This window comes from Bos indicus x Bos taurus, chromosome 20 (genome assembly GCF_003369695.1).
Source record: "Bos indicus x Bos taurus breed Angus x Brahman F1 hybrid chromosome 20, Bos_hybrid_MaternalHap_v2.0, whole genome shotgun sequence".
Lineage (NCBI taxonomy): Eukaryota > Metazoa > Chordata > Mammalia > Artiodactyla > Bovidae > Bos > Bos indicus x Bos taurus.
Genome location: NC_040095.1, coordinates 9,113,651 through 9,127,120, shown reverse-complemented (window position 1 = coordinate 9,127,120; position 13,470 = coordinate 9,113,651). Strand labels below are relative to the sequence as shown.

The 13,470-nt window shown below is 43.3% G+C and overlaps 1 protein-coding gene across 2 annotated transcripts in view; it reads left to right on the top strand.

The window, feature by feature from the left end:
* Window positions 1–13,470, top strand: part of PTCD2 (pentatricopeptide repeat domain 2) — a 31,829-nt gene that overhangs the window by 3,872 nt on the left and 14,487 nt on the right. The window contains exons 3-6 of one of the 2 annotated variants that reach the window (XR_003507143.1): window positions 1,127–1,256; window positions 5,614–5,731; window positions 10,164–10,242; window positions 10,654–13,041. Coding sequence is in view for 1 of the 2 variants with exons in the window: in XM_027519888.1 (XP_027375689.1) it covers window positions 10,209–10,242; window positions 10,654–10,745; window positions 12,928–13,041 (240 nt within the window). In the remaining variant the exon portion in view is untranslated. The remainder of the gene's footprint in view (window positions 1–1,126; window positions 1,257–5,613; window positions 5,732–10,163; window positions 10,243–10,653; window positions 13,042–13,470) is intronic. The other variant, XM_027519888.1, reaches the window with a different exon arrangement.

The window sequence follows — 13,470 nt, the reverse complement described above, 5'->3', positions numbered from 1 at the left end:
TCTTCCCAACCCAGAGATCAAACCCATGTCTCTTATGTCTCCTGCATTGGCAGGTGGGTTATTTACCACTGGCGCTACCTGGGAGATTTCAGCCCATGTCTTCCCAGTTCTAAAACCTTTAGCCATTACAAGATCCTGCAAATAAAGATTGGAGAGTCTACTGCATTAACCCAAACCTAGGAGGCCTTTTTTTTCTAGTAAATCGAGAACAGTATCTACTTCAGCTTCCCAATTTTGTGTTTTAATGTATATCCCACCATTCCTTCAGGCGGCATTCCTTCAGAGCTCTGCACCTTGGAGCAAATCCTGTAGACTTTTCTTGGCAGCTTCTGATAGTGAGAACAGCCCTGCCTTCTGGAAAGCAGATGCTTGCTTGGTGCCTGCCTCTGACCCCACTTTCTGCCAAGAATACAGTGCCTCCTAATGCCAAGAGACAGTGCTTCCTGTTGGTGTTTGTCTCCACAGTAGGTTCAGATACAGGACAAGGGACCACCTTGAAATGATTCGGTCACTAGAAGACGGTTTGCTGCTGTTAGAGGACAGGCTTGCCCTCTGCGTTATACAGTGCTGTGGCACACTTTCTAAGAACTGATTAGAGAGGGACCAGGAGGAATGAAACAGTGGTGAAGTTGAATCAAGAGGAAGAGATGTGAGGCATTCCTGAATCGTGAGTCCTCCACTGTGACTCCTCTTCACATTTTCCTTTCAGTTTTCCCGCTAGGTACCCTACCAACTGATGGTTTGGATATCTTGGTTCCTTTTTTTTCCCTCATGGGTCACTTTTGGATACAGCTTTCTGGACTAAGCCTCTTTGGACATTAGTTCTGAAACTGCATAAGCGTCACCCAGGTAGTGAAAAAGGCACATTCCTGCACTCCTGCTCCCAAAGACTGTGCAGGGAGTCTGAGTGAGGCCTGGGCCTGCACCCTGTGACACAGATGCGCTGCTTCACACACCATCTCTGATGCTCAAGACCAGCCAGTGATGGAGCTGCGTGGCCGTGAGCCCCACTCAGTGGCCTCTGCAAGGTGCTGGGTTCCAGCCTCCCCTTCTCCCTGAGGTCAGACTCCTGAACAGTCCAAGTCAGCCCGAGTGATAGCCACCTCCACACTGTGCTCTCTTCCAGAAACCTATTTGAGAAACCTGGAAGAGAAACTGACCCAGAATAAGCTCATCCTGAAAGAGGAGTTGAGAACCCTGCTTCATTTGTGTACATCCCGGGACGACGTGGAGCTGGCTAAACATGTCATTTACAGGTGAGGCACTTCCTTAGAATACTGCCAGCCTTTTCTCTTCCCACTGTCTCCCTTTCCTGAGCAATCGTATACACCTGGAAGATTTCAGCTATCACCTCTATGCTGGCGACTTCCAGGTCTCTTGTCCAGGTGCCTGCCCTGAGCACCACATGTTTAAACTCATTCATTTAACAAAAACTTTTTAGGTTCCTACTACATGCCGGGTGCTGAAGATGGGAAAGCAGATAATTCACGCCCCAGGAGATCACCAGCCTCACTACTCACTGAGTCCACTCACATGCTCTCTAGTCTTCACGTTCCGTGTACACAGACCTCTTCTTGCTCTGTTTGTTCTCATACTGACCAGTCTTTCTTTCCCCTGATCTCATCTGCTCTCCTGGGTCCACTGCCTGGTGTCTCGCATCCCAGCCTTCCTCTCTCTGTCCCTATTACCTGTGTCTTAGTTCAGGCCTCACTCCTCTCACTTGGACACTTCAGTGGACTCCTGACTAGCCTCGCTACTCTGGTCTTGTGTTTCTTTACTGTCTCTGAGCTGTCATCAGACTTTCCCATGTCAGAAGGAACTCATGTGTAATCACAATCTGCTCTTAGGAAACCCAGCAAAGGTGTCTCCTGGGACCAGGATGTCACCAAACCAACAGGCTTTATTTCTAAAAATGATTCATTGCTTCTTTTCACCATTCTTTAAAGATACATTTCTATACATGGACCTGCACTTGTACTGTACAGAGAAAAATATGAGTTACTCATATAGAGAATATGGAAGAATATACACCCTAAGTTAACCACAGTTCTTTGGAAATTATACACTATATATATTTTTTGTTTGTTTAAATGTGTACTTTTCTGATTTCTCAAACTTGTCTATAAGAGACATGAATTACACAAATTTCATTGAAAATTTGAAAAACACAAGAAATATACTACACATTCTGCGGTTTTGATTGTCTCCTGCTGCATAACCAACCCCAACAGAACTTAATAACTTAAAATGACCACTTATTATTTCTCACAATCGAGTGAATGAGAAACTGCGCTGGCCTCAGCTGGGCGGCTCTCACAGTGTCGGCTGAAGTCCCCTGTGCACTGCAGTCAGCTGTAGTGGGCCGAGCTGGGAGGTCCAAGAAGGCTTCCTTGGCGCTTCTGACGCATCAGTGTCCCTACACCTGCCCCCGCCCCGCCCTGGTAGTACCCGAGTCCAGCGGAGAGGCACTGGCACACAGCTGCAGGCCCGCAGAGCGGCCCAGCACTGGCACGTACTTTCGTTCCACCCCATTCTCCTGCTCAGGGCAAGTTAGCCACCCCTGATTCATGCGGAAAGGGAAACGATTCTACCTGTGGATGGATGGAGCAGTATGCATGAGGAGTTGATGGCAGCCATCCTTGGGGCCTAACACATCCAAGAAACCACTGTTAATATTTTGATATGTCTTCCCACCAATTTTTTTTTTCATGCAAAGATTTTGCAATTTTGGTAGGGTTTATTTCACACAGTTGTGGCTATTACTGTGTATATAACATGATATTTTGTTTTCTAGTTGGCATTGTAGCATAAATGTTTTTGCTTGTTAACACTCTAGGAATCATATTTGCATGACTATACACTAGTCCATTATAGGTTAGGTATTTTAATTAACTGTGCCCCTACTGTTGAATGTCTAAATCATTTCTGATTTTTCACCAGGATAAATAGTGCTATGATGAGCAAACTCTATGTGCAAAGCTTTGTTTTGGGGACCAGAAGACATGAACCTTTTAAAGCTTGTCAATACAAACTGCCAGATTATTTTCCAAAAGGGATTATGCTAATTCATAGTCACAGTGTATCTGCAAACCTACATCTGCTATTTCAGTTTCGTAAAGCTGAATCATTTGAGACCCTCTGGCTCCTTTTACTCTCAGTTTTCTTTTTACTAGCCAAAGCTATCAGATGTTTACAAGAGCAACAAAATAGGGTAACATTCTCAACACTCTTTCCACTCTTGTTTTTGGCGTAGTGTGTGACTCATAATCCCTTTATTGACGCTAGTAACTCTCTGCCCAGTTGCTGTCCTTTCCCTCTGTCTGTGGACAGCTGGATGAGTTGGGGGGTGTGGGGGTCCACGACCTCACCAACCTCTTTTCTTTCTTTCTGAGACAGGCTGCCCCTCGTTGGGGAAGAAGAGCAATGAGCTGGAACATGAGCTCCTTATTGAGCCAAAAACAGGGAGCCACTGAATCTCCTCCTGGTTTTGACCATGTGCTGTTTGGTTTATAGGGGATCTTAGATCCTTGAACTTGAACCTCTCTTGTCAAGAGGAGGTGACATATTACCTCTGTGACTTTCTAGCACTTTCATTAGTGTGAATACCATTTAAGTTGGGAAACTTTTCATTTTAGTTTTGTTGTTAATCTGATACACATCTCTCTTGAGACTATTTACTGAAATACATTGATTATTTAAAGATATTTTCTTCAGCATGCCTTACATTTTATAAGAGGTAACGTATGTGGAAGACTTACTGTGTGCCAGGCATATCATCTCATTTGAACCTCACAAAAACTCTTTGAGTCCTTTTCTTATCTCCACTTTACAGATGAGGAAACTGAGGTACAATGTGGTTAATTTGCTCATAGTGACACAGTAGGTAGAACAGCTGGGATGTGAAATGTTATTTTGGAATCAAGAGTCTAAAAGTCCTTAATCACTAACTGTACTGCCTTTTGGGAGAAGGCAATGGCAACCCACTCCAGTACTCTTGCCTAGAAAATCTCACAGGCAGAGGAGCCTGGTAGGCTGCAGTCCATGGGGTCACTAAGAGTCGGACAAGACTGAGCTACTTCACTTTCACTTTTCACTTTCATGCATTGGAGAAGGAAATGGCAACCCACTCCAGTGTTCTTGCCTGGGGAATCCCAGGGACGGGGGAGCCTGGTGGGCTGCCATCTATGGGGTCGTACAGAGTCGGACACGACTGAAGCAACTTAGCAGCAGTAGCAGCATACTGCCTTTTAATATTTATTTCTTCCTTCCTCTAGCTTTATTGAGGTTCAGATGACATATATGAATTACACATTTTTAAGGTATACAGCTTGATGTTTTAGTGTGCATTGGTGCTTAGTCGCTCAGTTGTGTCAGGCTCTTTGCGGCCCTGTAGATTGTAGCTTATCAGGCTCCTCTGTCCATGGGATTTTCCAGGTGAGAATACTGGAGTGGGTTGCCATTTCCTCCTCAAGGGGATCTTCCTGACCCAGGGATTGAACCCACATTTCCTGTGTCTCCTGCATTGCAGGTGGATTCTTTACCTGCTAAGCCATTGGGGAAGCCCCTGATGTTTTGATATGATAAGTTAATTCATAACAACTGTACATGAAACAATGAGTATTTTATAACTTTTATAATTGGATTATGAAATGTATCTTTAAAGGTACAGTCATCATTCTCTTTGGTAGCATATATGTTTAGAATGGACTATCCATAATGCTATTATGACTTTCCTCAGTGATTTCAGCAGAAGGTTAAAAAATATTCTGTTTGTTAAAAATCAGAGCTTTTCCCCATGGTATCTGGGATTCAGTCACATAATGAATGAATCTTCCTAAAATCTGATTACGTGTAATCATGAGTTACTTGTTTCGTCACCAGATTGTCTTCCCGGTGTCTAAAGCAGAAAGAGTTGGTTCTTGAAAGGAAAGCTATGTGAGCAACTTTCAGTTCTGCAGTTCTAACTGGCAGACTGGCTACTTGTAGAAATCCCAGGCCACATACATATAAAACATCACTGTCTTTGAAATTAGCCATCTTCTAAAACTAAAATTTCAAAGCTGCATTTAATTTGTTTGGCTAGGTGATTATAGTTCACATATAACTTTCCCTGAGTCAAGAAAAAAGGAGAGATAGGTCTAGATTTAAAATTGCATCTATTGGTTGCTGCCGTCCTATATGGGGGTAAAGCCAGATGTGAGGGGGATGGAGCATCACCCCACTCCTTTCCTTGTTCCTCTCCAGGAGCACAGAAAGAGACGGTGCCATCCTGATGGGTTTACAGATGCAAGACCCCTGCTAGTCCCTGACATACGCTCACACTCAGTCCTAGCAGGTTGCTGGTAAATTTGGGAGGATGATTACAATCTGTATTTTACTTCTTTTAACTTCGAGTATGTGGTGGGACTCTAACGAACCTTGTCTGATTATTTAAATGCCTAATATGCTTTCCAGGATTTTCTGGTCATCTTTAATTCTGTGCTTTCCCCTCCAGACTGTGAGAGCACTGCATTCTTTGCTGCGTCCCCAGCACCTAGCAGAGTGCGTGCCGTAGTTTGTCTGGCCTTTTCCCCAGTCCCACCGTTTGCCTCACTGAATTATTTTGATTGCCAGGTACCATGCAGAGAACAGGAACATCACCTTGGGAGAGTACAAGTTTGGACCGCTTTTCGTGAGGTTGTGCTATGAGCTGGATCTTGAGGACTCTGCAGTGGAGCTCATCAAAGACCAGGTTACTGTCTCCCAGTGGCTGTCCCTGCCACCGTGATTTCCTTGTGCTGAGGAGGGGGTTTTCAGTGATGTTAGGAAGGGCAGCTCTTCTGTACACATTATTCCTGGGTTAGATTTTCAGAGAAAGGCTACTAGGTTGAGGGAACGAGCTCTTCCCTGCGTTTTTAAGGTGTCCTTGGAGTCACTGCCTATGGAGAGGCATAGGTTTCTTTGTCCAGAGGTGAGAACAGGTGTGGAAGAGGTGCAGGTACAGATTAACAAGGTATCTCCCTCCTTGGATGTATGTCCACCGGGGACTGACATCCCCTCCTTTGAGGAGCGTTTAGTTGGGACAGATTGAGGCGGCTGCCTTTTCCGTTCTTCCCCTGTGCTTCTCTCCTGTTTTTGTATTTTCACTTCTGGCTGAAGGCTATGTTGACAAGTGGTTTTCTGTTTTCAGAATTTCTGCTTTCACATAATCTGATTTACTTTTCCTAAAAGCAAAAGTAACAGTAATTATTTTTGTAATTATGCACTGAATATTTACCCTGTCCTCATTATTGTGCTTAAGCAGTCTACATATTTCATTTCATTTGTCTTCCACAATTACCCTGACCAGGTCAGTTCAGTTCAGTTCAGTCGCTCAGTCGTGTCCGACTCTTTGTGACCCCATGAATCGCAGCACGCCAGGCCTCCCTATCCATCACCAACTCCCGGAGTTCACTCAGACTAACGTCCATCGAGTCAGTGATGCTATTCAGCCATCTCATCCTCTGTCGTCCCCTTCTCCTCCTGCCCCCAATCCCTCCCAGCATCAGAGTCTTTTCCAATGAGTCAACTCTTTGCATGAGGTGGCCAAAGTACTGGAGTTTCAGCTTTAGCATCATTCTTTCCAAAGAAATCCCAGGGCTGATCTCCTTCAGAAGGGACTGGTTGGATCTCCTTGCAGTCCAAGGGACTCTCAAGAGTCTTCTCCAACACCACAGTTCAAAAGCATCAATTCTTCAGTGCTCAGCTTTCTTCACAGTCCAACTCTCACATCATGACCACAGGAAAAACCATAGCCTTGACTAGACGGACCTTTGTTGGCAAAGTAATGTCTTTGCTTTTGAATATGCTATCTAGGTTGGTCATAACTTTCCTTCCAAGGAGTAAGCGTCTTTTAATTTCATGGTTGCAGTCACCATCTCCAGTGATTTTGGAGCCCCAAAAAATAAAGTCTGACACTGTTTCCACTGTTTCCCCATCTATTTCCCATGAAGTGATGGGACTGGATGCCATGATCTTCGTTTTCTGAATGTTGAGCTTTAAGCCAACTTTTTCACTCTCCATTTCCACTTTCATCAAGAGGCTTTTTAGTTCCTCTTCATTTTCTGCCATAAGGGTGGTGTCATCTGCATATCTGAGGTTATTGATATTTCTCCCGGCAATCTTGATTCCAGCTTGTGCTTCTTCCAGCCCAGCATTTCTCATGATGTACTCTGCATAGAAGTTAAATAAGCAGGGTGACAATATACAGCCTTGACGTACTCCTTTTCCTATTTGGAACCAGTCTGTTGTTCCATGTCCAGTTCTAACTGTTGCTTCCTGACCTGCATCCAGATTTCTCAAGAGGCAGGTCAGGTGGTCTGGTATTCCCATCTCTTTCAGAATTTTCCACAGTTTATTGTGATCCACACAGTCAAAGGCTTTGGCATAGTCAATAAAGCAGAAATAGATGTTCTTCTGGAACTCTCTTGCTTTTTCCATGATCCAGCGGATGTTGGCAATTTGATCTCTGGTTCCTCTGCCTTTTCCAAAACCAGCTTGAACATCAGGAAGTTCACGGTTCACATATTGCTGAAGCCTGGCTTGGCTGTAGGCAGTATTATTATTTCTTTTTTATATGAACTCAGAGATATTATAAATCCATCCATGGTCAGAAACATTTATTAAGTTAGGGGACTAGGGCTGGCCTCCTGGGACATTTTAATAATTTTAGGAATCTCTATGACTAGGTTGTCCTTTTGCTCTCACTTTTTTTCATATAAAGTTGCTATCCATGGAGGAATGTTAACTCTTAGCTTGTCTCTATTTAAAGGACCACAGGTATTAAAAAGATGACCATAATATATTACTAAGCTGAGAAGAGGTGGCTTCAGAACAGTATGGATTAGTTTGAACCTATTTTTTCCTAAAAGGGTAAATATACATACCATATTTACATTATAGTATATATGTTTTAAAAATTTAGATGGATATACATTAAACTGCTGTTTTCGGGGGAAGAATTAGATGAAATCCTCACTTTTTACTTTATATATTTTATATTATTTGACTATTTTATAATAAGCATATGTTACTGTTGTTATTAAAATTAAAGCAAAGTTTCACTGTAATAAATCAGAGCCATGAGTATAACAATGAAACCAAAAGAAAATGGAAGTAAAGTGTTTTTCTTTTTAACCTACCTGCTGCTGCTGCTAAGTCGCTTCAGTCATGTCTGATTCTGTGTGACCCCATAGACGGCAGCCCACCAGGCTCCCCTGTCCCTGGGATTCTCTGGGCAAGAACACTGGAGTGGGTTGCCATTTCCTTCTCCAATGGATGAGAGTGAAAAGTGAAAGTGAAGTCACTCAGTCGTGTCGGACTCTTAGCAACCCCATAGGCTGCAGCCTACCAGGCTCCTCCGTCCATGGGATTTTCTAGGCAAGAGTACTGGGTGCCATCGCCTTCTCCATAACCTACCTGAGTATGAAGCATTCATGAATGTGTTTAAGTTTCCTGCTGCTGCTGCTAAGTCGCTTCAGTCACGTCCGACTCTGTGCGACCCCATAGACGGCAGCCCACCAGTCTCCCCCGTCCCTGGGATTCTCCAGGCAAGAACACCAGAGTGGGTTGCCATTTCCTTCTCCAGCGCACAAAAGCGAAAAGTGAAAGTGAAGTCGCTCAGTCGTGTCCGGCTCTTAGAGACCCCATGGACTGCAGCCCACCAGGCTCCTCTGCCCATGGGATTTTCCAGGCAAGAGTACTGGAGTGGGGTGCCATTGCCTTCTCCTAAGCTTCCTAGAGCAGTAGAATTAACTGAATCTGAGTCACGTGCCATAAAGCCTAATCCTGCTTCCACCTGCCTTATGTTCCCCGCCCAGAACCCTGCAGTGCTGCCAGGGAGGTAGCCACGACCCACAGGTACCCATGTACACAGCCCTTGGACTGTGGCTAGTTCAGACATACATGTGCTGCAGTATAAAGTACATGATGGATTTTAAATCCATTATGACATAAAATGGAGAATGACATAAAAAGGAGAATGGAAAGTATCTCACTAATAATGTTTTGTATTGATTACATGTTGCAGTTTTGGATTTAGTGGGTTAAGTAACATTATTAAATCTGATTTCATATCTTTATTTTTACTTTTTTAAATGAAAGTACTTGAAAATTTAGAGTCACATACATGGCTCACACTTGAGACTTGCTTTCTCCGTATGGACAGGGCTGCTCTGGTGACTTCCCACCCCACTTATCATAGAACTCAGAGCCCTGACCATGCCCTCAGGGGCCCTTCGTGGTATTTCAGGTCCTGCCCCTCTCCGCCTTGCTCACTGCACTCTGGACCTTCTGTTCTTTCTCAGACATGTCAGGCCCATGGCCTCAGCCTGGAATGCTCTATATAGCATCACTTCATTGAGGTCTCCTTGTCTCAGAGAGCCTTCCCTGACCACTTCTCATCTTTTCTGTCCCTTATCCTGTTCCATTGTTCTTCATGGCCTCTACTGATAACCTGGAATTTTATTTTTAATTTTTTGCTTGTTTTATTTACTTGTTCATTGTCTCCTCTCCCAGGACGTAAGCCCCCGTAGATACTAAGCCCTTTTAGGGCAGGGTCTTTGTCTTGTCCATCATTTCTTTAGTCTCAGTGCCTAGAATAGGGTCTGGCTAGTTGGTTCTCAAAAAATAACAGACTGGCACAAGACATTTAATGGTGTATTTGAATAGCATGTGTCACATTATCATGGCATTAAAAATGCTGAGAACCACTGTCTCAGTGAAGTATTTCATAAAGTAAATAATCAACTCTGTACTGTTTGCCAAAAGAGGATGATAGTTGTGCAAGCCTGTCCTGCCTCTGTCCTCAAGCACACTTCCAGCTGCCATTTCACGTTAATATGCTGCCACCCAGGTTCCAGGACCATCCCCACCAGGGTTGATCAGCCTGGTTCTTTTCCTCTAAGCTTGGCAGAGCCACGCTACATAAAGACGTTCTTCACTGCATTTCTGAAACCTGGAGATCTCTTGCCTCTTGTTCACTGTGCCCACTGCCAAAGGCATGATGCCCAAAGAGTGGGCAGTACTTAAATTTTTTTGCTAAATGAAGTTTGTACAAAAGCAAGTCCTAGACAGAGAAGATGCAGTGTAAGTATTCTCTTAATAATTTTAACTTTTAACCAAACTGTATTGTTTTTCTTCAATAGCATTTACAAGGTTTCTTCTCAGACTCCACATCATTCAATATTTTGATGGATATGTTATTTATCAAAGGCAAATATAGAAGTAAGTATCACAATTTATGTTTGCTGAAAAATTCTGTCTTTGCAGGTAAAGCAATTAGGATAAACAATAGGCCATGTAAAAATGACCCTTATATTCCTGATAAGTGGCTGAATTATGGAGACCCCATTCTTTAAATGCGGCTACCATGCTGCATCATGTCATGACTTAAACACCCCGGTTTTTACTTATGCTGCAGTGAAAATAGGTTTAAAATAATAGTTCTTCCTGTATAATTTGATAATTTATTTTACAATTTAGTTAACTATTAAATGACTTTGAAAGTTTTTATTGTGCTGAAGCATACTTTTCAATACATGGGGCTAAACAGATTGAACTCTGGGAGTCAAAGTAGAGGACTCTGAACTTACTTAATGCATTTAACACTGGCGGTCCACTCCTGGCTCTTGGCAGGTGCATTGGAAGTACTGATTGAGATGAAAAACCAAGATCTGAAGTTCAACAAAGATACCTATGTCCTTGCTTTTGCAATTTGCTACAAACTGGTAAGACTGTCTTCCCTAAACTTTTAGAGCATTTTGGGTTGTGTTTGACAGAGGATTTAATTTTTTCTTCCCCCTCTACAAATAAAATTCAGTTCCTCTGAAGTCTGTTTTCCATCTGGTGCAGACATTTCCATTTTAAATATGTTCATTTTTAGAAAAACCAAGTTAGCCATGCCAGACAGTCCTATCATGGGAAAAGCAATTTTATCACCTTTCAGTCTTCTCTGGCATTTGTGTAGATAATGAGAGCAAGAAGCAGTGTGCTGGGTTCAAGCTCTGCTGGAGAGTCTGTCCTCTTGCTCACACTGGACATCACCAGGCCAGTCGTGTCTGGCCCTCTCCCCTGGAAGTCTTGGCATCCTTCAGGGATAACTCAAGGGCTGCTTCTTCCTCATCTGTGAATTCTTCTGTGATCACTAAGTTGGAAGTGACGTCTAGCTCTTGTGGTATCCCTTGATTGTGCTCTGTTTGTAGTCACAGACATGGCACTCGTAACACTGCCTGATACACCAAGTAGACGCACAGTTCATCCCCCTGTAGAGGGTAGACTCCCTGAAGCACCATATAGCCAGCACCGAACAGTGTCTGGTTCACAGCTGATCTTTAATAAATGTATGTGACATTAAAATAAATTCTTTGATAATAGAGAGCATGACATAGATCCCTATTCTCATCACTATATCAGGATTGTTTCTAGCACATAGACTATTTCTTTATTACTTATTGAATGCACAAATGGTAACTGAAATACTACAGTGACCCAGGTTCTGTGCATTATTGTACACATTCTTGCTGTTTTAAACAAAAACTCCTTATACTGAAAATGAAGGAACACTAAGCAAGGCAGAATATGGGTATTGAAAAATTCCCTGAAAAATAAAGCAGTATCAACTTTCCAAAGCAAGAGGGGCAGCTGGTTTCAGGGAAAAGAAACCAACCTGGAAACTGAACATCGTGAACTCTAGTCTCAACTTTAGCAAGAACTGGTTTTGAAATTACTTACCTCATTTGTGAAATGAAGTGTTTGGATTCAGGAGTCAGCAAGCTTTTTCTTTAAAAGGCCAGATAGTTAATATTTTAGACTTTGGGGCTCTGCCACTTATGGTCTCTGTCACATCATCATCTTTAGTTTTACAAACCTTTTAAAAAAACATAAGAGCCAGTCTTAGCCATAGCTGGCTTTGGCCCCAGGGTCATAGTTTGCTGACTGCCAGATTGTTAGACGATCCTTTCCAACTCCACAACTTTATGATCTGTGAATCAGAGGCCAGTGCAACACACACTTGAGCATCACTTCCTCAGCACTGTGACACCCAGCTTCCTGCCCTTCTCTGAGATGCCTCCCTGAGTATGTACTGAAGTGGAGAGAACTGAACTCTACTGCTTATGAAGGGCCAGAGGACTTTTCCAGGAATAACCTCATTTCATTCAGTGGGGAGACGAGTTGAAACACTGGTCAGCCATTGCAGACTGCAAGTCAATCCTGGGAGCTCTCCTCTCTCTTTAAATTCAGGTGTTCCTTTAGGGTTTGAGTTGTGAATCACGTCATGGCACACACACTTCGGCACAGAGCTGACGCTGCTGTCGTAAGCCTCACCCACCCACAACACGAAGGAAGAGGATTGTCTCGCCACTGCTGCCCGCTAGTTTGTGTATCGCTTATGTTGTTAGGTTGTTTGGGTTCTGTTTTCTTGGGATTCTTTCATGATTTACATTCAAAAAAGTTTTCATGTTTCCAAACATTTGACTTAAGATGGATATTTTTGGATTGGAAACCTCCTCGGGAAAAGTTCTGTGTGATGCTGAGCTTTACTCTGTCCTCTAACGTGGCTGAAGCAGGCTGACTCTTCACGCTTGTCTGCTCTGGTAGCTGTGTCTGAAAACCAGCCTGCCTGGATGAAAAGTAATCTGAATGTTTGCTGGGAGAGCAGCCCCCAATCAGAGAAACTGGCAAAGAGCTAAAAATGGAGTTCATTTAGATTTGAACTGCTAATGTGTAGCTAACTGAGCCTTTTTACAAATAGTAAATGGAGAGCTTGATATGGAGCTCAGTCTTTTAAGTGGCTTCAAAGGCTCCAGGAAGTTCTTCCAAAAGGAAATCGGGAACACTGAGCACCACTAATCAACTTACTAAACTTAAAGGTTTGCAACATTTATTTATCGAACAATCCTGTCTTCCCAGAATAGCCCTGAATCTTTTCAAATCTGTACCACATTAAGAGAAGAAGCCCTAATCAAAGGAGAAATCCTCCCCAGGAGAGCATCCTGTTTTGCAGTGGCATTAGCTCTGAACCAGGTGAGGCTGTGGAGTACACACAGATGAACTGGGGGTGGGCAAGCTTGGCTACTCTCGGGTGTTCCTGCTTTTATTTCTTTATCCCTCTGACTCTCATAGAAAAAAGTCCCCATAAGGAGACCAGTGCCTTTGGTGCCATGGCAACCTGCATCCATACCTCTGCCTCCAGAGAGCATTTTCATTTACAGCTGAGGGCCTAACATGCGCTGCTGTTCACACGGGACTAGGGGGAATCCTGTGGAAAATCAGTGAGGGAGGCTGCACTCGGAGAACTTTCTCAAGTAATTAAAGTTTAAAATTCAGATGATTCATTTGCTACGTAATGTGCTCAGAGAACAGTTTTAAATCCAAGGCTGTCCATAGTGTGTCTTCTAAAAAATTCTTCAGGGGAACACTATGCCTTGAGTTCCTGGTATTTAAAGTTATTTG